The 24,953-nt window shown below is 38.0% G+C and overlaps 1 protein-coding gene and 1 pseudogene across 4 annotated transcripts in view; both read right to left on the bottom strand.

The window, feature by feature from the left end:
* HMBOX1 (homeobox containing 1) overlaps nt 1-24,953 on the bottom strand; it is a 192,316-nt gene that overhangs the window by 34,074 nt on the left and 133,289 nt on the right. For all 4 annotated transcript variants that reach the window (XM_021718413.1, XM_021718411.1, XM_021718412.1 and 1 more), the window contains exon 6: nt 13,477-13,630. In XM_021718413.1, the coding sequence (XP_021574088.1) occupies nt 13,477-13,630 (154 nt within the window). The remainder of the gene's footprint in view (nt 1-13,476; nt 13,631-24,953) is intronic.
* Nucleotides 17,839-18,251, bottom strand: LOC110596687 (annotated as a pseudogene).

Here is a 24,953-nt window from a genome sequence, read left to right as displayed (position 1 = left end):
GCCAGGTAAAGATCCAACAAAGAAAGAGAACTACAGGCCAATATCTTTGATGAACATAGATGCTAAAATTCTCAACAAGATCCTAGCAAACCAGATACAACAATACATCTCAAAAATCATCCATCATGACCAAGTAGGCTTCACTCCTGGGATACAAGGCTGGTTCAACATTCGTAAAACCATAAATGTAATTAAATACATCAACAGATGTCAAAACAAAAAACACATGATTATATCATTACATGCAGAAAAAGCTTTTGATAAAATCCAGCACCCCTTCTTGATAAAAACCCTCAAACATCTAGGCATACGGGGAACATACCTCAAAATAGTAAAAGCCATCTATAAGAAGCCCACAGCCAGCATTTTCCTAAACAGACAAAAATTGGAACCATTTCCCCTGAAAAATGGAACAAGACAAGGATGCCCACTCTCACCCCTCCTGTTCAACATAGTATTGGAAGTCCTGGCTCGAGCAATCAGAGAAGAGGAGGCAATCAGGGGTATCCAAATAGGAAAAGAGGAAGTCAAGTTATCTCTCTTTGCAGCTGATATGATTATGTACCTTGAAAACCCAAGAGAATCTGTCAAAAACCTCCTTACATTGATAAAGGCCTTTGGCAAAGTCTCAGGATACAAAATAAATGTGCAAAAGACAACTGCATTTCTTTACACCAATAATAAACAAACAGAAACCCAAATAAAAAACACAATTCCATTCACAATAGCCACACAAAAAAAGAAATACCGTGGCATCTTCCTAACCAGAGACGTGAAAGACCTTTACAATGAAAACGACAAAACACTGCTCAAAGAAATCAAAGATGACACAAACAAGTGGAAAAACATCCCATGCTAATGGATTGGAAGAATCAACATTGTGAAGATGTCCATCTTACCTAAGGCAATCTACAAATTCAATGCAATACCCATCAAATTACCAGCAACATTCTTCTCAGACCTAGAAAAAACAACACAGGAATTCATATGGAAACACAAACGTCCAAGAATAGCCAGAACAATCCTCAGCAAAAAAAAAACAAAGCAGGTGGTATCATATTACCAGACTTCAAACTTTACTATAAAGCTACAGTCATCAAAACAGCTTGGTATTGGTATAGGAACAGGCATATAGATCAATGGAATAGAAATGAGATTCCAGAAGCAAAACCTCAATTTCTCAACCAACTCATCTTCGACAAAGCCTCCACTACCTACCACTGGAGAGAGGAGAACCTATTCAGTAAATGGTGCTGGGAAAACTGGCTGACCACATGCAGAAGATTGAAACAGGACCCCTATCTATCCCTATGCACAAAGGTTAACTCCAAATGGATCAGAGACCTAAATGTAAAACCTCAAACCATAAGAACCTTAGAAAATGAAGGACATACCCTTATGGAAATCGGAACTGGCCTCCAATTCCTGAACAAAACCCGAAACCCACAGGTCATTAGAGAGAAGATAGACAAGCGGGACCTTATTAAACTAACAAGCTTCTACAAAGCCAAAGAAACCATCAAGAGAGCAGGGAGACAGCCTACAGACTGGGAAAAAGTATTTGCCAACACCAGGTCAGACAAAGGCTTAACATCTTTAGTCTACAAGGAACTCAAACATGCTGAAAAGAAAAAAAAAAAACAACCCCATTATAAAATGGGCAAAAGATATGAACAGACACTTCACAAAGGAAGACATCCGAGCAGCCAACAGACACATGAAGAAATGTTCAACCTCACTAATCATCAGGGAGATGCAAATCAAAACCACACTGAGATACCACCTAACTCCAGCCAGAATGGCGATTATCAACAACTCAAAAAATAACAGCTGTTGGAGAGGGTGTGGTGAAAAGGGAATACTTCTACACTGGTGGTAGGAGTGTAAACTAGTGCAACCTCTGTGGAAAGCAGTATGGCAATTCCTAAAAGCTCTAAATATCAACCTCCCGTATGACCCCGCAATCCTCCTCTGGGAATATATCCTGAAGAACTCATATCCCTCTATAAAAAAGATAGCTGCACACGTGTGTTTATCGCAGCATTGTTCACAATAGCAAGAACCTGGAAACAACCATGCTACCTATCAAAAGAGGACTGGATTAAAAAAATGTGGTACATATACACGATGGAATACTACGCAGCCATAAAAAGGAACAAAATCATGAATTCTGCAGCAATCTGGATGGAACTAGAGTCTATAATACTGAGTGACCTCTCACAGAAACAAAGATCCGAGTATCACATGTTCTCACTCATATAATGGACCTTGAACATCCAATGTAATACTATAAGAAAATGACTGACAGTAGTGGGAAACTATGGGGTGGAGGGAGATGGGATCAACGGTAGCAAATATCTGTCTGGGGATGGGGAAACACCTCTTATCAATAGGGTGCCTGAATGAAACTATTTGTATACCTAACCCTTAACTATACCCCACAACATCATAATAAAAAATATTGGTTAAAAAAATTAAAAAAAAAAAAAAAAGAAATTATGTAACACTATTTGCTTTGAAAAAATATATGCTGTCCGGCCTCAGTGGCTCAGCCTGTAATCCCGTGCTTTGGGAGGCCGAGTTGAGTGGATTGCCTGAGCCCGCGGGTTCGCAACACACCTGGGCAACTTGGCGAGACCTCGTCTCTGCAGTAAATCAAAAAATTAGCCAGGTATGGTGGTGTGTGGCTGTAATTCCAGCTACTCGAAAGGCTGAGGGGAAGGATCGCCGGAGCCCAGCAGGTCGAGGCTGCGGCAGCTGGGAGCGGCCATTGCACTCCAGTCTGGGCGACGGAGTGAGACTCCAACTCAAAAAAAAAAAGAAAGAAAAAATATGTGTTGACCAATTTGCTTTGAAAATGAAATAGGAGCCTAATACTTTATTCAAAATGTGTAAGAAACATTAAAGTGTATACTTTAGTTTTACATTATGATGAACTAAGCAACTAAGAACAGAGGTGGAAGCCAGAGGGTAAGCTTAAAAGAAAAGAAAGAGTGTGAGAGGAAAGAAGAAAGAAATGGAATGAATAGAAGTTTTTCTGGCAAACTGAAGTACAGAATATGAGGAGGAGAAAGGTACAGGAAAGAGTTCAGGAGGGAAAAAGAAAGAATAAGGGGTCTGAAAGAATGAGAGATAAATTAAAACAGAAAAAATTTGGAGTTAAAAGAAGGAAGGACCTTTGTCTTACTCATCTTTGTATTTCAATTCTTAGCCTAATGCTTAGCCCACAAATACTTAACAACAACAACAACAAAACAAGGAAGATAAAAGGCTGAGAAACTCAGTAACTGTTTTTCTTTTTTTAAAAAAAATCATCTATTATCGTTCACAAGTCTATGGTTTCAAAATAAGCAATGCAATCTCTTTTCTTCTATGAATTTAACCAAGTTGCCTGGGCTCTCTGATTTATAGGCTATTGATTTAAACAACAAACTGTTAGAACTAGATGATCTTTAACGTCTCTTATTCTCTGCAGTAATGGTGACCAAATACAGGTAATTAAAATCAAAGGAAGGTTCTTAGCTTAAACCTGGGCTTTTTTTTTTTTGAGTTGGAGTCTCACTCTGTCGCCCAGACCGGAGTGCAGTGGCCGCTCCCGGCCACGGCAGCCTCGACCTGCTGGGCTCCGGCGATCCTTCCGCCTCAGCCTTCCCAGTAGCCGGAATTACAGGCATGCGCTATCAAGCCCGGCTGATTTTTTTGATTTATTGCAGAGATGAGGTCTCACTGTCCAGGTGGGTCTCAAACCCGCGGGCTCAGGCAATCCACTCACCTCGGCCTCCCAAAGGCGCGGGATTACAGGCTGAGCCACCGAGCCTGGCTAAACCTGGGTTTCTTAAACTGAATCAGTAGCCAGTAGATTTTGCTTATGTTTTTATAGAACAAAGGCAAACAGTCCCTTCATTGTTCACGATACGAGCTGCCAAAGAAACACCTGAATAGGCCTCAGTTTCTCAGAAGAGCAATATTAGAGAAGTATTTATAAGCATTTCTGCTCTAATTTTTTTCTGGCTAAGTGTAATCTCACTGAAATGGGAAGGATCTCTATCTCCATGAAATTCTGTATGGTATGATAATAACAGATATGAACAAAATAGCATCACAACCATAATACTAAAGGAAACTAAGGGTACTGTTAAGGAAGAAAAGGGGATTCGTTTTGCATTTTACAAAGTAATAGAATTCTTTTCAGAGGTAAAGTTTCCTTTTTTTAAAGGAGAAAATTCTACTAGAAGTAAAGAAGTTATTTTTTAATGAAAATTAGGGAAGTCTCAAATACAGCAAGCAAGAAGCAAAAATATAAGAAAAGAAAACGTGACTTCATGAAATAGAGCAGAAGTGAAGGGAACTTCCTGGGTAAAATTTTAAAAATATCTCACTGTGGTAATTAAAGGTAATAAAAGAATAACAGGAAGTGGCACTAAGAAAATAGGGCAGGTTAATATTATACGGAGATTGCTATAAAAGAACACAGAAGAAACTGATCTTCCAAAGTAACTTGAAACTTGAACCAGGAGATTCTTTTGTCTTTTATTTACATATATGAAAGTATAAGTCATATATCATCCTATCATCACAATTCAGTATATTTCAGAGTCAGAAGACGAGGAAAAGGAATGTTTTCTGCAGGTCAGGGTTTTGATGACTGGCCAAACACTAGCAAGATTGCAATGCAGTTGTCTGAACCACACCCAGTCTGCAGTTAAATACAGAATTTAGTTTCTGGAACTATTAGTCTTCTTAACCTTCACAGTCTAAGTATTCACTGAAAAAAATTAAAAATAAAAAGGAGAAAGGAAAGAGACTGAAACCAAAGTTCACGGTACTAATAAACTGTCCTGGGAAGAATTCCAAAATGCAGTAAAGACCAAGAGAATTAAATTACAGAAACCTCAAACAACATTCTAGAAAAATGCTTTACAAGCCGATTTGTCTCCTCCATGCTAGTTCTCCCAGGATGTAGAACACTCTTGGATAAAATGCATTTGGTTACTAGATGCATATCTTGAATTCAGATTACGTACATGTAAGGTTAATAGCAGTGACACAAAATATTGAGCTATGACTCAATTTTGGTTTGTTATAGTATGGTGGTTGTGATGCTATTTTTGTTAATGAAGATACACTTTTATTCTAAGAACCTATTTTCATGTTTTTTTCTTGTTTGTTTTCAGTCAGGGTCTCACTCCTGTCTCACCCTGTAGCCTAGGTGGCACGATCATGGCTCACTGCAGCCTCAACTTCCCTAGGCTCAAGCAATCCTTCTGCTTCAGCCTCCCAAGTAGCTGGGGCAATAGACATGTGCCACCACACCTAGCTAATATTTTTTATTTTTTGTAGAGATTAGGTCTCACTATGTTGCCCAGGCTGGTCTTAAACTCCTGGCCTCAGGCAATACTCCCACCTTGGCCTCCACAGTGCTGGGATTACAGGCTTGAGCCACCATGTCCAGCCATAACCTATTTTTAGATGCTTAAATTTTGGAGGAAGAGACACTCTCAATTTAAGATTTTTAATGCTGACTCCTTATCTGTTGGGGAGAATATTTTGGATTAATTTTTAAAAGTTGATTTGGAAACTGACGAAGGTTAAAACAACAAAGACAAAAAGTTCCCCTTTTAATTTCAAAGGGTTCTGGGTTTTATTAATGACTTTGTTTTATATTGCTCACTGAAGATGAACACGAAGAGAATCTAAGAAGAACTAAAAATGTATTACCTAGTCTGTTTCCATTTAAAAAAAAAAGCAATCGTTTTAATTACAAACAAGCACAGAGGTATTCATTTGCCTTCCCTAGCATTTCATTTGCATTTTCCTGGATACACCCAAACACAGGGTTATAATTCAGTCACTCTGATTAAAAATAATAGTAATAAGTAACCTTTCCATACAAACTTGGCTTCAAAGCTGGTACTCTTAACTACTACAGTCTATTGCTTTTACCTATCATTGCTAAGTATTCTCACATTTATTCCTGTATCCAGTTGAAGCTTTTTTCCAAGTTTTCTCTTCCATCTTACTTAGTTGGGTTAAAACCTTATAAGGAAATTTGGAGGCCTCTTTTACCTTCCTCCTTTGAAACTAGAAAAGGTGCAGTCACCAGGTCTCATTCTTTTGTGTCTCAGTCATACGCCCTAACGCTCCGGACACATACCTGTTTTCAAAGTTAAAGGAATACCTAGCCTAAAACACTGAAAGATTAATAAGGTAAGAGTGCATCAGAAGTCTCACTCCTAGGCCATAAAGTTTCCAAAACTTCAGACATAAACTCTCTTTTCAGATCTACTAGGTTCATCATCCCTTCACTTATTTCACCCTAAAATGTATCTATTCTATCCCTAGTACTTTGCCTCCTATGTAGCTAGTGAGTACTTTATTGAATGAATAAACAAAGAAACAGGTTTGAGTCCCACATTTACATGCATATTTCAGACATACAATATAGATGACTTTTTCACCTTGCAAATATATATTTAAGGTAAGCCTAGCTTAGTGCTAACACACAGTAAATGCTTTATAAATAAATGAGTGAATAAATATTAGTCAGTTATCGAATTCTATTTTATCCATTAAAATCTAGTCAGGTCCTCTTTAAAAAACAACAACATCCTTTTTAATTACAAACATTTTAGACCTACACAAATATAATTGACCCATAATCCCCCATATCACAGCTACAAAAATTATCAATTGTTTCACCATTCTTGTTACATCTTTCCCCATTATAATCCCAATATGCTTTTAAACAAATGGAAGGTTGCAGCATATGTTAATCTAGTTGCTTCAGACTTTAGAGTTAACAAAGGCCAAGTCCATATTAAAAATAAATGAAGATTACATTCTTCTTACTTAATACAGAGAACTCAAATCTATGATTGCACTGGCGAAAGATCTACACGTGGTTGGGCCACTTGTTAGGTTTCAGGCCCTGGGGAGTTATTCAGCCTCTTTGAGCCTTGGCTGCCTCATTAGAAAAAGGAGAAACCACGGCTGCACTGAGGAGTAAATGTGGAGGGTAAACTATGTAAAGCTTCTAATAGTGTACTGAATAAACGTTTCTTTTATAAAAACAGCTTTATTGAGATATAATTTACATATCAAAAAATTCATCCTTTTTTTTTTTGAAAGCAGGATTTATTGAGAGGACAGAAAAGTTCCCACAGTGGTAGGGGACCCAAAGGGGTCGCCAAAATTTACCCATTTAAAGTGTACAATTTGACCGCTTTGGGCATATATATTCATAAAGTTGTGCAAGCATCATCACAATGAAGAATTTTTCAACACCCCAAAAGGAAATATATAGCCCTTAGCCATCACCCACCCCCATCCCCCTAATCCCTCTATCCCGCCTAGTTCTAGGTAACTACTAATCTACTCTGTCTCTGTAGATTTGCCTATTCGAGATACTTGTATGATATTGTATGGAATCATACAATATTGTGCTTTGTGACAAATGTTTCTGAAACTGAATATTTAAAAAGTCAAATATGTAGAACAGACAGAGCAATGAGGTCAGAGAAGTGAAAATATATATGAATGATGCACCAAGATGTGCTAGGGAATATACATATCATTAGTGCTCTGATGGCAAGAGGCAGAAGAGCAGAGTATATGTGCATATATGCTAGCAGGCAAGTAGTTTGTGGACATTCTTCTCTGATTGCTTATTTTCCTCATTTCTACAGGAAGCAAGGATATCATGAGAGAATGAGAATGGGGATTTTGCAGAGAAAGAACAAAGTGTGAAATAATCATTTAGAAGAATGAACCAGAAAGGTATAGTATTCATTCTGCCTGGCAGAATTAAAGACCCACTTGAGGTTCATGGTCATGAATTTTAAATGAGATCAGTCAGCACGGCTTTAAGTTTTTCTCTAGCCACATTTAGCTGCAAAAATGTAGAAACTGTAAGTGGAGAGATTCAACCAGAGTTCATTCACACTCATGGCTTTAACTGTACATATATATATTGATGCCTTCCAAATCTCCATTTCTAGTGCCAGTGAACTCTCCAAACACAGAAATCTTGAGGCAACTTTATAGTCAGATCTCTAAATTGGAAGGAACTTAGAAGGGAAAAGAATACTGGTTCAACTCTAGGCAAGGAAGGCATTCCATTATGTGCTTTATACCTATTATCTCAAATAATCCTCATAACTCTTCTCATAATAGCTATCTCTACTTTACAGAAACCTGAAATTCCCAAAGATTAACTAACATAAGTGAAGCTGGGAGTAAACCCTAAGTCTGTGTGATCTGAAGTCCATTCTCTCTCTTTTTTTTTTTGGAGTTGGAGTCTCACTCTGTCGCCCAGACTGGAGTGCAGTGGCCGCTCCCGGCCACTGCAGCCTCGACCTACTGGGCTCCGGCGATCCTTCCGCCTCAGCCTTCCAAGTAGCCGGAATTACAGGTGTGCACTACCATGCCCGGCTGATTTTTTGATTTATTGTAGAGATGAGGTCTCGCCAAGTTGCCCAGGCGGGTTGCGAACCCACGGGCTCAGGCAATCCACTCACCCATTCTCTTTTTACTTCATCATGATACTTAACTTTTCTTTTCATAAATATGGTAATTGGGGCCCAGAGATGTTAAATGGTTTGCCCAGGGTCAAACTGTTTTGTAATGGTAGATACCGTCTCCCAGAGGAATGCTCTTTGACCATCACCATGCTGAACTGTCTTTTATACTTCCTACTCTGACATTCCTATGTTCAATCTGTAACTAAGTTAGACTGTTTTTCTTCCAAACTTTTTCCTGGTATCTATTGCCTTGTATTTATTTCCTATCCCTTTGCTGTTACAATATACCTTAGGCCCTCATCAGTCAGGCAAAGGTTTTGTAACAGCCTCTAAACTGTTACAATCTATCCCTCCTCTAATCCATATGAGTTAGTCCACTTCCTTTCCCTAAGGTTTATAGAAACTGTAAATAATAAAATATCTACAGTACAGAATTGTGACTATTACATAAGATCAATTTCATATAGTTATCAATAAGATCAATAATTATATAGAACTAAATTCCTATTCAAACGTAAGCTCTTACTACCTCAAGACTTATGAAGGCAGATAACTTAAACATATTTTATATTTATTTCCCCTTGGCTCTATGCACGTAACATGTGTTAAAATACACACTTGATGGACTGATTTGTCTATTTTCCATACTTCCATCAATGGGATCTAATAGACCAACCTAATCAGATACAGTCTCATTTGGCTAAATGCCAAAGCTTATGGTAAAATTAAGCATGGTACTTGTTTGATTATAGCGTGCATAGTATAACCAAGTCCTGCATCATCAAAGTAGAGATGCTCTTGATGAAAAACCCCATGTTCTGCTACAAAGAACCTCCTGACAATCTCCTAACATTAAAATGTCCTTTCTCTTATTTCCTAACTGGTAACCTCATCCTTCATTCATATAAATGAAGCCAGAATGTCACCACTTGGGTATAACCTTCCTCTTTCCTCTACTTGCTTACATTTCACACTCCTATAATCTTAGTTCCCCTTCTTCATGATAGCAGCTGTTTTTCAGTTCCGTAATTACTTACATGCTAGTCCTCCACCATACACACATTTGTGAGGGAGGATGAGGGAAGGTTCTTTATAGAGGAATTCCAGCTGACGAACGCACAGGAAATACATGTTTGAATAAATCATTTTGTAATCTTTTATTTTAAAAATGGTCTAGGAAACAATCTTCAGCGAATGACAGAACAGTGGTTCTCAGTTCTTGCTGTATTTCAGAACCATTTGGGAGCTTTTCAATAGGCTTTGTCTACGCCCCAAACCCACAGATTATGAGTCAGTTGATCAGGGGTAAAGTCTCATTGATATTTAACATGACTACTTGTTTTATCTATATCTACATCTATATCTATGCCTATCTAGCTATAAAAACAAAAGTAGTACCAGAATAACAACATTTATATTACCAAAATTAGTAAAAAACTGTAAGATTTCTAAAATGTTTCTTTTTAATCCTAATCCTATTTGGAAAGTACAGTAAAATTACTATGTTGTAAACACATTTGATATAATTAATTAAGAGATACACAGATTTGTTACACAGATTTGTTATGCTTTTCTTATTTTTTTTAAGGATCACTTTCCCCCCAGTTTCAATTTAGTTTCATTTTATAATTATGTAAAATATTTATATGTCAAAAACCAAGTGTTTTGAAGAAGTCCACCTTCTACCTCTGAGTCCTCCAACTTGTTTTTTTCTCCTTTGTTGGTAACAATTTTACGGTATATTCCTCCATCTTAAAGCAAGTATAACCAAATACTTGTTTTAACCAAATACTTGTTTTAAAAATAACCAAACACATACATAATAGCCTCATACTATGTACAGCAGTTGATTGTGCTTTTAAAAAATATATACCTGCACAGTATTTCATTACATGAGCCTCAACAACTAATGAATGGATGGACTACAATTTATTGGCCCTGTTTACTGCAACCAGACATATAGATCATCTTTGGTATTCTGCTGTTATTACCAATTTTTGTCAGTGTATCTTCAAGATAATTTTCTAGAAGTAGGAATGCGGAGTCAAAGGGTAGACCCATAGGTAACTTTCCCTGATATTGCCAAATTTTTCTCCATGAAGGTTCTTCCATTTTGTATTTCCACAAGCGATGTATTAGCATGCCTGTTTACCCACAGCCCAATCAACAGAAAATGTTGCCAAACTTTTGAAATTTTGCCAATGTGACAGGTTAGGAATGGTATCCTAGTGTAGTTTTAATTCGAATTTCTCTTATTATGAAGTTAAACTGAGCATCTTTTCATATGTTTAAGAGCAATTTACATTTATTTTTCTATTTTTAGTCCAATTTTCTGAAGAGTTGTCTTCACTCTTTTAAAAGTTCTTTAGATGTTCTTTACACACAAGGATGTTAAGTTGCAAATTTTTCCCCCAATTTGTCTTTTTACTTTGCTCAGTTTTTTTCTCCTTCCAAGGTTTTTCTTTTAACTTATGTAATCAAATTTTATCAATCTTTTCCCTTATTGTTTTTGGATTTTGAGTCATAGTTAGGAAACACTTTTCCCATTTCCGGAATATGGAAAAATCACCTATATTTTCTTCTATTATTTATATGGATTCACTATTTAAAGTCATTTGAAATTTACCTTGGTATATGGTGTGAGGAATGGAACAATTTTTAATGTTTATCTTATCCTAGCATTCAAGCAAGGTTTACTTTGCTGGTTTTACAGTCTGTACATATGTATTTATTCACCCACTAAGTGTAGGGAAAAAAAATCATACATTACCCTGAGGGTAGGAAATTTCATATTCCATTTTAGAAAACAAAATAAAAGTTCCATTTTCACAGAATGAAAATCATACTGTGACCTTCTGTGCTACTGCTATTAAGTACTTTAAAGGCTTTCTGTATTTTTGCAACTATTGGGTTAAATCACATCCTATTTCTAGTTGTGCCAGGTTAGATAAAATTAAACCAAAGATAACCAACTCCTGGGTTAGATAAAGATGCACATTAATGAAAATTTGGTTAAAAAGTATAAATTAAACCTAAATGAGACTCTTATACACAGTAACTGCTTAACATTTTTTAACTGAAATTCAATCAGTGTGATTCCAAGGCTAGTTCTTACTGCTTTGAAAAAATAAGAATTCCAAAGTCCTAATGCATTTTCAGAGGTTCAATTCTAAAAATGCATTAGGAATATCACCTGTCATTATTAATGTTGTTAATTTTTAAAATATTTCTTTCTCACACTGACATTATGTGATAAATGTTGCTGGCATCTTCATGAAAAAACTAAATACTTAAGTCAGCACAATTAGAACTGATACCTGCTAGAAATTAATACCATAGCTTATTTTGTTACCTGGAGGAAAGTGTACAATATTGCCATCTACTGTGTGGTACATTCTAAGGAAATTTTCAAAAAGAATAAAAACTTTCAGTTGAGAAAAATAGAGCAGATTGTAAATGTCAGGTCTTCAGAACAACAGTGTCTCACTCTTTCACTCTAATATGAAGCATATAAAGATTCATTATTGGATAAATGGTGTCTATGCTTATCTATAATAAAGAGAGTGAGGAAAAGAACAGATGATAACATCAGTGGATAACCTATAGTATCATTTTGGATCCTGGACCCAACCTTCACCTTAAGCAAACCTATTAATTTCAACTATATTACAAGAACAAAAACATTGCCTGAATTTCAGCATTTTAAATCTCTCTCCTTCAGATGGTTAAGTTAATGAGCTAGGAAACAAGAATAAAGTAGTAGAAAGAGAGATGGCGAAAGTCATACCTAGATGATATATAGGCTATTGAAAAACTTCTTTTTGACTCGGTGTCTCACTGTCACCCAGGCTGAGTTGCAGCAGCACAATCAGGGTTCACTGCAGCCTTGACCTTCTGGGCTCAGGCGTAATCCTTCTGCCTCAGCCTCTCAAGTAGCTGGGACTACAGGTGCGTGCACCACCATGTCTGGCTAATTTTTAAATTTTTTTATATAGATGAGGTTTGGTTTTTGTTGTCCAGGCTGGTTTTGAACTCCTGGGCTCAAGAAATTCTCTCAACACAGCCTACCAAAGTGCTGGGATTACAGGCGTGAGCCACCATGCCCAGCTCATGGCATGTTGACTTTATTTTAGACATGAAGTGACAGCTCAGAGTTTGTGACCTATATATTTATTTAACAAAGTTAACCCAGTTCTGAACTTCTGATTCTAAGTCAAATGCTCTGTCCAGTACCCCATTCTACTAGTCAGATTAGATAACAGAAAAAACACATAACTGGAACATTATTACCTTACTGCATATAAACTTTCCATCAAAGCAACGTTCTGTAAACATCATTACAAAAAGGTGATCAAAAGGATGATGCTACTGTGGAATCTATGATAAATATATAGAACATTTCTCAATCATAATTAATTTACAGTATTTCAGATGGGAAAATTAAAACAGGTCAATTTTAGGTTTAAAAAGTACTGAGTACCAACTATGGATCAGGTACTGGTGTTGGAGTGAGGATAAATTATTAAGTCAAAGTCAAAAACAAGTAATTCTAACTTTGGGACAAAGCTTACTTAGAAGATACTCCTTATCGAAGAAAGTTAAATTTCAGTAGCCTCTTACACAATTATTGAAAATTTTTAATGAAAATAAGACTTCAAAGAGTTTTTCCAGAATACAAAGCTCTAGACTTTAAAAACATATTTTCTTAAAGTTTCTTAAATTACTGAGGACACTATTTAATTAAAATAAAGTGGCAGGTGCTAACTCAGGCTTTATGAATTCACACTGCTAAAATCATCTTATTTCAATAATATAACACCTCTAATACTCCAAAATAGTTTTAGACATAGTGTGTAGATCCCAATTACTTGCTTGAAATGAAAATGATCCAAATCTATCCAAAGTTTATGTCCTTCCTAAGCTTGGGAGACTTTTTATAGGAAAAGGAGACATGTACCTTTCCATAACAGCCAGGCACTCCTTTCTCCAGGTAAACCGACTCCCTCGTCGTAGCCGGAAGGTACCGGATGTGGCAGAGACTGGAGGAGGCGTTTGTCTCCATTCAGGGTCTTCTATTGGAATGGGGGCTGGTCTCATACTTAGTGTAGCCCCTGAAGTGAAGAAGAAGCTTTTAGCAAATACTTTGCAATTTATTCACACCAATATGACAAATATATCATGAAATCAAGAACAATGCACTTTTGAGAACAATACAATTTTGTCCCTCCATTAAAACTTGCAGAACAATATGTTCAATATTTATATTTTTAAAGAAAAACATCTGACCAAAATAAAACTATGAAGACAAAAACTCTCACACCTAAAAATCCATCATTAGTTATTTTTAAATGTCATTTTCTCCCCTCACTTGGCCATTTGTCTATTAGCTTCATTTAGGCTGTTTTTGAAAACAAAGCACAAAAATCTACTTCCTTATGGGAATAGGGTATATGGTCCGTGGTCTTTGGTTTAGTGACAACTCAATCATTGCAACTTATTCTGAAAAACCCTTCTTGAAATTCCTACTTGGTAGTTATAATCTTTTTGAACAATATAGATGTGCCGATCCTTTCATTACCATTCAATGGATTTGAAAGATCTTAAAGAATGTAGGCAGTTAGGAGATGAATTTAAAATAAATTTAGTTTACTAACTAAATCAGGTCTCTATATGTCTACTATCTGTTGATACTATACTATATTCTATTACCTCTTAAATGTAATAACATTTCAATGAAAAAAATTGATAATTGAAATATCTTACTAATTCAGATTAGCCTTTTCTCAAGTAGTTTTAACTGATGATGATGGATTTATTCATTCATTCACCATTTATTAAGCCAGTTTCCCATGGTTTACTCCAGGCTAGGAATAAAACAAGGAAAGCAACATTGTCTCTGACCTCCATGGACTTATGTCATAGACTTTTATTTTTTCTTTCTGAGACAGGGTCCCACTCTGTCACCCAGGATAGAGTACAGTGTTGCATTCATAGTCCACTGTAGCCTCAGTCTCCCGGTTTCATGTGCCCTCCTGCCTCAGCCTCCTGGGTAGCTAGAATTACAGATGTGAGCTATTACAATTAGACTTACTTCATAAGCTTTAAATATAACTTGGTAAGCTTTTATAGAGTTCAGTCCCTGGCTTTCTAACTCTTGTTTTACTCCTTATACTATTAAATTCATCTTCCCAAAGCATTATTATGATCACATCACTCCTCTGATCAAAAACCTTTAAGAAGTTCCCTCTAAGTTTGGTTTAATCCAAACTTAATAAAGCCCTAGAAAGACAGGTTAGAACTTGTGGATTTTATGCACACACTAATAATATACATTAATTAATACTAATTCTACATTGATGAATATTAATACATGTATATTTCTTTCTTCCTAACAGGAATCATTCTCTCTTTGTTGTATCTTGTAAGTAATACCATGGGTAGTATTTCTACTTCAATACCTACAGATCTATTGATGATCCCTTTCTTAATGGTCACATTTTACATGCATCCTCTTATACAGATATCCAATATTTTAACAAATCCTGATTTGCCTTTCCAAATCTATTGTCCTGCAGTCTTTCCCATCTCAGTAAATACATCCCCATTCTTCCAATTGCTCAGCTCCAAAATCTCAGATTCATCTTTAATGTCCCTATTTCTTCCACATGGCACATATCTAATCTACAGGTAAATTCAGTTCATTTTACCTTCAAAATATTTCCAGTATCACACCAATATTTATTCTCTGCACTGCTACCACTTTAGAACAAGGCAGCATCATCTATCAATATCATGACTTCCTGGGACAGATTCCAAAGACAGTCCTTCACAATAAGTCATATCTTCTGGTAATCTGGGCCAGTCTTATAACACATTGTTGACAAAGAACATGGAAAAAGTTTGAGACTGGATCATAAGAGACTTTGCAGCCTTTGCTTAGGGTGCTGGCTGGGGGAAACCAGTTGCCAGTATAAAGTCTGACTAACTTGAGACCAAGATGTTGTAAGGAAGCCCAAGCTAGACATATGGAGAGGCCACAGACAGTGAAAGACACCTAGCTAGTCCCCAGGTACTGCTGCCAATTCCACTCAGGTGCCATACATTCAGGAGAAAAAGCCATCTTTTTTTTCCCAAGAGATGGCGTCTTACTATGTTATCTAGGCTGGTCTTTAAACTCCTGACCTCAAGCAATCTACCTGTAATCCCAGCCTCTGCTGGGATTACAGGTGTGAGCCAACACGCCTGGCCAGAAAAGTCATCTGGATACTCCAGCCACAGCAGACACTGTGTGAAGAACTGGAGAACACAGGTGACAGAAGCAAAGTCTCAGACACACAGTCCCCAAAATCCATGTGGCAGCCAGCCTCCCAGGTCCCCAGAGATCCCTGCTTCCTGATCTCTAGCCTTTGTGTAGCCCCTTCCCATACTGTACCACGGTTAGTCTGTGTGACTAACAGCGTGTGGTAGTGATGATATGTACTTTGAGATTGGAGCACAGAAGACACTGTGGCATCTGTCTTGGCCGCTCTCTCTTGGGTCACTCGCTCAAGGGGAAACTAGTGCCATGTGTGAGGACACTCAGGCAGTGGAAGATGAGGCCCATGTTGTGAGGAACTGTTTGTTGTCTCTGGCCAACGGGCAGTGAGGAAGTGTGGCCTGCCAACATCCACGTGAGTCTGCAAGTGGACTGTCTGGTCTCGATGACTGACTACAGTCTTGGCTGACAGCTGGACTGCAACTTCATGAGAACTCTGGTTAGAACCACCCAGCCACTCCTGCATTCCTTATCTACAGCACTGTGAGATGTTTGTTGTGTTAATCTGCTAAATTGTGGGTCCTCTTTAGTATACAAATGAGCGTCTTTTCCCATGTATTGACTTTTATCCACTTGGTCTTGTGAATTTGTATCTTTGTTCCTTTTTCTTTTGGATTATACATCTTATTGGTGTGTAGAAATCACGTCAATTGCAAGTCATATAGATTGTAATTTTTTTCTAGTTTGTAACTTGTCTTTTGTGTTTTTTGACTTTAATTTTTATGTAATTAAATCTGTCAACCTGTTCTATTATGGCCGATGGGATCGAAAATCATTCAAAATATTGTTATAGTTTTCATTTTGTGTTTCAGTCATTAATAAATATGCAATTTCCTGCAGTGTGTAATAAAAAGGAAATATTTAGCTATTCAACTTTTTTTCCTCAAACAAGCATGTCATGATACAATGCTTCAGAAATTCATGACTTAAAACAGAATCAGCAAACTATGGTTTGCTACCTATTTTTGTAAACAAAGTTTTACCAAAACACGGTCATGTTCATTCATTTACACATTGTCTATGGCTGCAATTGCACTATGAGAACAAAGTTGAAAAGCTATGACAGGGATCAAACAGTGTGTAAAATCTAAAATATTTATCTGGCCCTGTATAGACAGTCTGCTGACCCCTGGTTTAAAAACCTCTGGCCTACCCATTATTAAACTCTAAACCGAAACCCTTTAAACAGTTCAAGAAAAAGGGTTTAATTCTGCCAAAATAAACTGGGAATTTAGACTGGGTCTAATTCAAAGTTAACAAAGTTTGAATATAAGCAGGAATCAGGGGGACGGAGTGTTCAAAGTCTTTGTTTTAGTGCTTTTCTGAAAGCAAGCAGAGATTACAGCACAATAAAAGCTCTGGAATCTATCTAATTAAGATTATGTAAAGTTTTATTTTATAGCCAGGGTGAAAAGGTCCCAAGTTCTGTCATGGCTGATCAAGGGAATAGGCTCTCTCATCCAAGGTCTGCCTCTGGCAAAGGAATAGAGAGTTTCAGGGTGGAGAGTGGGCAACAGACCAGTGAATTCTGAATAGTATACCATATATATAATTCTCTCTCTCTCTTTTTTTTTTTGGAGTCTCACTCCGTCGCCCAGACCACCGCAGCCTCGACCTGCTGGTCTCCGGCGATCCTTCCGCCTCAGCCTTCCAAGTAGCTGGAACTTCAGGCGTGTGACACCACACCCAGTTAATTTTTTGATTTATTATAGAGACAAAGTCTTGCCAAGTTGTCCAGGCTAGTCTCGAACCACTGGGCTCAGGCAATCCTCTCACCTCCATGTCCCAAGATACTGGGATTACAAGCATGAGACACCGTGCCCAGCAGTATGCTTTAAAAAAAATTTTTTTTTTAGTTGGAGTCTCACTCCATCGCCCAGGCTGGAGCGCAGTGGCACACACATGGCCACCCCAGCGTCGACCAGCTGGATACCGCGATCCTTCTGCCTCAGCCTTCCAAGTAGCCAGAATTACAGCGCGCGCTACCACGCCCGACTAATTGTTTTATTTTATTTTTATTTTTATTTTCAGCCAGTTGTGTTTCATTCGTGGGTGCTCAGGCCTTGACCGCTCCTTCCGCCCTGGGGACAGCCGCTCCTTCCGCTGCTGCTTCTCGGTCTTCAGCTTCTCCTTGTGCTTGCTGAGCCGGCGGCGCATGGCACGCGTTTTCTTAGGCCGCAGATCCAGGGCTTGTACTTCTTGCCCCTGTAGAACGTCCTGAGGTTTTCTTTCTGAGTCTGGTTAATAACAGCGAGACCACGAGCAAGGGATTTGCGGACGACTCGGATCTTGGAGCGCTGGGAGGCCACGCCGCCTGTCCCTTTGGCGACCCGCAGCTCCACCTTCGGGTCGTCCAGCTGTTTCAGCAGCTCCTCCTCCTTCTTGCCGCGAAGATCTCAGGACTTAATCTTGGCCATTGCTGCATAAGCCACCACCGCCGCGGCCGCCTGCTCCGGGGAAAAGAACTAACTTTTTTATTTTATGGTAGAGACAAGGTCTCACTACGTTGCCCAGTCTGGTCTCGAACCTGCAGGCTCAGGCAATCCTTTCGCTTTGGCCTCCCAAAGTGCTTGAACCACCGCTAAGCATGCTCTTTTATGTAAGCAGAGTGATAAATGGGTACAAATAGAACAGAGAACACAAGGAATCTTAACTCAATCAAGAGATTGAAGGAAATAAACCAACTAATAATAATGGTTCTTTCTTGGCATGAAGGTTTATCGTTAAGATTATGTTTCTTATAATATTCTATATTGTTGAAATTTTCTCAAGAACTGCAACAAAACTGCTCAGGAAGGAAAAGAAAGCGGGAGAGGGGAAAAGGAGAAAATGAAGAAAGAAAAGCAAGTAGTGGCCTGGTTACTTTGGAGAAATCAAGATGGTTTATGCGCAGAAGGTAGAAACTGAATAATTTCAAATTTATAAACATACTTAATTTAAAACATAAAATCACATTACTTAAAAAGTTATTTCTTCCTTTTCTTTTTCACTGTAGCAGTAGTTAAAAATAACACACAGAACACCCTAGAAACACTAAAAAACACAGATTTGTTCCAGAAACCGTAGTTCATGTTGCTTTGGTTAAAATGAAGAGCAATTAATACTCCAGGAATGAGCTCAAAATTACTGACTCCAATAGAAAAATATGAAGATACTAGAATGCAGGAACAGTGCATATAAGCCTTTACACTTCCTGAAGTAAAATACAGGGGTTCTAGCTAGCCAAAGGTCTTAACAGGAAAAGTGTGTTGCCTATTTCTTTACAGAAACATTTTTTCCCACATTATACCTGGGCTCTCATTAAAACAAAATTTTGCACCTTCACCTAGCAAATCTAAATCAATGAGAAAAAAAAAACTTTTCGTAATTCACTAATAAGAGTTTTAAATCTTGGTAAATGTTCTCTTTGTGTACATTATACTTTTGCTGATCAGGGTCAGATCTGGGTGAGCCTTTGCCAATCAGCTAATAAAAGAATGACACAATGACTACGTCATCCACAGACACTAGCTTCTCTGAAAGTAATTAATTTTTCTCTTTCTCCCATGTCACATGCATATTTCCCTGTGCTCTGACTCTCTGCAAGTGAAGGAGTGGGCAATTCTTCTGATCACATTTACTTCATGTGCTTACTGCATAATTCTCTTGGCAAATTTTACTTAACTGTTTAATTTAGAAGCATGCAGAATCAGTGCCATGTGCCAAGAAAAATTCAGCAAACCTTGTCTGCTACAGTGTTGTTTAAATAAGACAAGAGAAAAAGACTGTGAGTTTAATGTGATTAAATAAAGGGGCTTTTGATGTCGACCATACTGAATTTGCACTCCTTTTTAAAAAATAGGCATTTTCTTATAAATGTCATAAGAAACAAGATAAAATGCATTTGATGAGTTTCCATCAGCCTATTTTATTTATATGCTTTGGCAGGCTCTGCAATATGCTGGGAAATTCTAATGATGGGTCTATTATCAGAGAATGACACTATATCTATATCAATTGGATTATTGGTAAAAATAACCTAAATACCCATTTTATTGTCTTGCTGAGTTCACTTAAAGAGAAACTTAAAAATATTTATATCCAAATGGATCTAGAATGAAGAAGTTGAGAAAGAAAACTTCACTCAAGGTACACAAAGAGAAATGCTCTGAGGTCCAAGACTAGAGGCATAGAATATACAATTTTTGTTTGTTTCCTAAATGCTTCAGTTTACAGAAGAAAGTTTTTCATTTAAAAATTTTCCTTAATTTTGCATTTTTTCTTCAGAATATATGTAAATGAATCATACTACAGTATTTATATTTCTCCTGATGAGCTGCCTGTCCTGGACAGGAAAAAAAATTATGTTATAAATATGTGACTGGGTGTGGCGGCTCATGCTTGGAATCCTAGCACTTTGAAAGGTCAAGGCAGGAGGACTGCTTGAGCCCAGGAGTTCAAGACCAGCCTGAGCAACATAGCAAGACTACATCCCTACAAAAATTCAAAGTATTAGCAAGGCATGGTGGTGTGCACCTGTAGGCCCAACGACTCAGGAGGCTGAGGCAGGAGGATTGCTTGAGATCAGGAGGTTGAGGCTGTGGTGAGTCGTAATTGTGCTACTGTACTCCAGCCTGGGCAACAGAGTGGGACCCTGACTCAAAACAAAAACAAAAAGCAAAAAACAAAACAAAAATACTGACTTCTTAATTTAAAAAATCACTGACATCTTATTTTCTACCTAATTGCCTCTCAAAAGCAGCAGGTCTGAAGCATATGAACCTAGGGTTTGTTTTTGTTTTTTCATTATTTTTTAATCTTGAAAGCTATTAACAAGGGAGATTGATTTTTTTTTTTTTTTTTTTTGGTCTCTCTCTCTCTCTTCCTCTCCCTCCCTCCTTCCTTTCTTCCATTACACTTCATATACATTTTTCAAATATATAATACAAGTACATGGTACAGAACTTAGAAAGACACATTAGGCAGTATAATAAACTCCCTATCCCTGTATTCCCAGTTATTCAGTTCTCCTCCACAAAGCTATTCCTATTACAGCCTTCCAGGATCTTCTATGCTTATGTAAGCATGTGCACGTGTGTTCTCCCTTTATAAATAGCAGTATACCATATACACTGTTTTGTAGCTTACTTTTCTTTTTTAAGTTGGAATCTCCTGTCGCCCAGGCTGGTGTGCAGTGGTACACTCACAGCCACTGCAGCCTTGACCTGCAGGGCTTAGGCAATCCTTCTGACCCAGCCTTCCAAGTAGCTGGAACTACAGATGTATACCACACCCAGCTAGTTTTTGTAATTTACTATAGAAACGAGGTCTCACCAAGTTGCCCAGGCTGGTCCTGAACCCCTGGGCTCAGGCAATCCTCTCGCCTCGGTCTCCCAAAGTGCTGGGATTATAGGCTGAGCCACCGCGCCCACCCTGTCTCTTACTTTTTTAAGAATTCCATATTACCTCATATAAATTTAACACATATAAAGCTGCCTTTAAAAAATAGTGACACAGCAGTATTCCACTGTACCAATATACTATAATTTATTTAACCTGTTCTTGACTGAGGGACATTTGGGTGAATCCAAATCACCTCTGAAATGATTTGCAAAAAAGAATGTGATGTCTTATCAGCAACTATTGACTACAGGGTGGATAAGTTATTTATAGATGCTCACCTAATTTCAGTTCATCTTATTCAAACATAATAGTAGCTCCAAAGTCTCCAGGGAATAGGAAGAAACAATACCGCTGCTTTGGCTAAAAGCAAAGGTTACTTTAAAGTCAATAAAATAAGGGTGCATTTATTTAGAAAGAATTCTATGCCATATTAGCTCTTATAATAATGGTGGAAAGGCAAAGAAAAACTTTAAAAATTTAAAATTTGGCTGGGCGTGGTGGCTCATGCCTATAATCCCAGCACTTTGGGAGGCTGAGGCAAGAGGATTGCATAAGCCCAGGAGTGCAAAACCAGTCTGGGCAACATGGTAAGACCTCATCTCTACGATAAATCAAGAAAAATTAGCCAGGCATGGTGTCACATGCCTGTCGTTTCAGCTACTTGTAAGGCTGAGGTGGAAGAATTTCCTGAGCCCAGCAAGTCGAGGCTGGGGTGGTCATTAGCATGCCACTGAACTCCTGCCTAGTCAACAGAGTGAGACTCCTATTCAAAAATAAATAAATAAATTTTATATATTAGTAAAATTCAATTACTAATATTCAATTATATTAGTAAATTTCAATGACAAATATTCAAATATATTAGTAAAATTCAATTACTAATATTCAATTATTGTCAATGCAACAAAAACTACCAATTGACAATTATGAACTTATCCTCTTATCTTCAGCTGCCTTTAAACTGTAGCTTGTAGAAAGCTTGACTGTGGAGAACTAGTAAGCATTTGGTTTTATTTTTGTTTTTGTTTTTTTAAGTCAGAGTCTCACTCTGTCACACATGCTAGAGTGTTGTGGTCCACTCATGGCCACCGCAGCCTCAGCCTGCTGGGCTCAGGCTATCCTTCCGCCTCTGCCTTCCAAGTATCTGGAATCACAGGCATGCGCCGCCATGCCAGGCTATTTTTTTTTTTTTTTTAACTTGTAGAGACGAGGTCTCACCAAGTTGCCCAGGCTGGTCTCAAACCCCTGGACTCTGGCAATCCTCTCGCCTCAGCCTCTCAAAGTGCTGGGATTACGGCATGAGCCACCGTGCCCGGCAAGGATTTGGTCTTTAAATATAAAATAGAAAGTCCTTTAAAAAGGTGACAGTAATGCAACCTCACTGAAAAGCAAATGCATATAATTAAAGGAACTTATTCTTAAAGAGGTCCTTTCCTTAAAGAATTCAGCTCCTAATCATCATCTGGATGGATGCTGTTAGTCCTTTTCCACTTTTTCCCATCCCAGTTTCCTAGTTCGACCTTTCTCCAGTCTCTGCATAATGGGGTAGCCTAACTTTGGTTCCAAGATAAACTGAAATAGGAAATAAGATTAAAACAAAAATAAACAACTTGAAAACAAACAAAAAATAGCTTCAGAAAAACACTTCCAGCCCCATGCTAAACACTGGCCTCCAGTAGCAGCACCTCAGTCAGCACTGCTGTCAGAGCAGCTCCAATGACGCTGCTGCAGCCTGAGAGGCGCACCTCAGTCCTCCTGCTTGCTTCTAGCGAATTCATGTTCCTGTTTTGGGCCCTGCCTAGGACTGGAGCCCAGTCCTGAAACTTCAGTGTGGGAACTTAGCCTCACCAGGTGTGATGAGACTACACGTCAGTTCTGTTCTGAGTGCCGAGTCCAAGAGACAAAAATCCCTTCTTTTACGGAGGCTGACTGCCTGACTGAGTTGACTAATTCCTGCTCTCCAAACTGTTCTTGCTCTGCCCTACACTTGTTGGGGCACCCTGACAATCTCTCTGGTGGTCCCCTCCAGCGGTCGCCAAGCCCTGGTGGTCTCAATGGTTTGTCTGGAATGTGTCCAGATTTTGAACTGCCCGGGCAGTTTCCTGTTTACCTATCAGGACTTGCTACCAGCCTGAGCTGCTCCATTAAGCAGACCAAGTGCCTAGTTTGTGTCCCTTGCCATTTGATTTGCTGTGGAACATGGAAGAAGTGCTGTCTTTTAGGACGGGGCCCCAGTGCCTGGCCAAAGCCCAGTGCCAGTCTGGCCTGTTGGGAACCCAGCTGCACAGCAGGTGAGCAGCGGGCCAGTTCCACCTTCTTTTAGATCAGTGGTGGCCTGTCCGTTATTTCATTTACTCCTTCTGTCTGCACTTCTTTCTTTTTATGGTGAGTTGTATGATTATTTCATTATATATTACAATGTAACAATAATAGAAATAAAGTACACAATAAATGCTATACACTCGAATCATTCTGAAACCTCTCCCCACCCCCACCTGTGGAAAAACTGTCTTCCACGAAACTGGTCCCTGATGCCAAAAAGGTTGGGGACCGTTGTTTTAGGAGGACTGTCTAGTGTTAAGTTTGAAGCACTGTTAAGTGGGTCAAGTATATCTTAAAATTGTGCCATCCTGTTTAGTAGCCATCAGCCTTATGTGTGGCTATCATGCACTTGAATAGATGTGGCTTGTTAAATAGATGTGCATTAAGTGGATTTCAAAGAATCAAAATAAAAAGGAAAGAGAGAAAGAAATATCAATAATTTAAAAAATACTGATAAATGTTAAAGTGATAATACTATATGTCTGGTAAATAAAATATATTATTAAAGTTAATTTTACCTTTTCTTCCTTTTACTTTCACATCATATTTCTCCTAGACTGTGTTGCTTTAGAACATTTAACTAATGGTAGCAACAACAGCGTCATTATTTTGAGAGGTTTGCTTGTATATATAGATATACAGAGATATAATTAGCAAATATCTAAAAATGAAAGCTCTTCTTTGCAGAAAAACTGCCAGCTAATACTCGTTGGAAGAATGGTAGATTCAATTATCTCATGTTGCAATCCCCACTGGAATAACTGATTCAGGCAAGGATCAGTAATGAATGCTAAAGCCACTGGTGAGGGGTTGCAGAAGAGGATAGTCATTCGGTGGCAAAATGGCATCCTAGAGATTATTTACAAAGTGCAAAGAAAAGATCTGGTGGTCACCACCTTAAACGAGCAAACTTAGCATATGAATAGCACGACAACCGAACATTGTAGTCCTCATATTACGTGGCAATATGAGTTAAACATTACCTAAAAAGTATTTTTCCCAATTTACAACATGCAAAATTTTTCAGCATACAGAAGAATCATACTCATACCACTTAATATTTCACTACTTCATCTATCCATTTCCTTATATACCCATCAGCCCATTTTATTTTTTGATGAATTTCAGCGTAGATTGTTGCCATTAGTATATGCACTCCCGAAATAATTCATGAAGTATTTTTGCCAAAAATATCCAACCTAAATCTAATGAAGCCTTTAATTCTAACTTCTAGTTTACAGAAAACAAGAGAACAAGATAAGTTACTTGATATATAAGTAAACAGAAAAATACAACATGCGAAACATTCTGTAAAATTACATGGTTTAAAAGTTTGTGTCAGCTGAGTGTGGTGGCTCATGCCTGTAATCCCAGCGTTTTGGGAGATGAAGGTCAGAGGATTACCTGAGTCCAGG

Source organism: Carlito syrichta, unplaced genomic scaffold (genome assembly GCF_000164805.1).
Source record: "Carlito syrichta isolate Samal-C Ts95f unplaced genomic scaffold, Tarsius_syrichta-2.0.1 Scaffold312190, whole genome shotgun sequence".
Classification (NCBI taxonomy): Eukaryota; Metazoa; Chordata; class Mammalia; order Primates; family Tarsiidae; genus Carlito; species Carlito syrichta.
The sequence above is the reverse complement of the archived record's forward strand: the minus strand, read 5'-3'. Positions and strand labels throughout refer to the sequence as shown.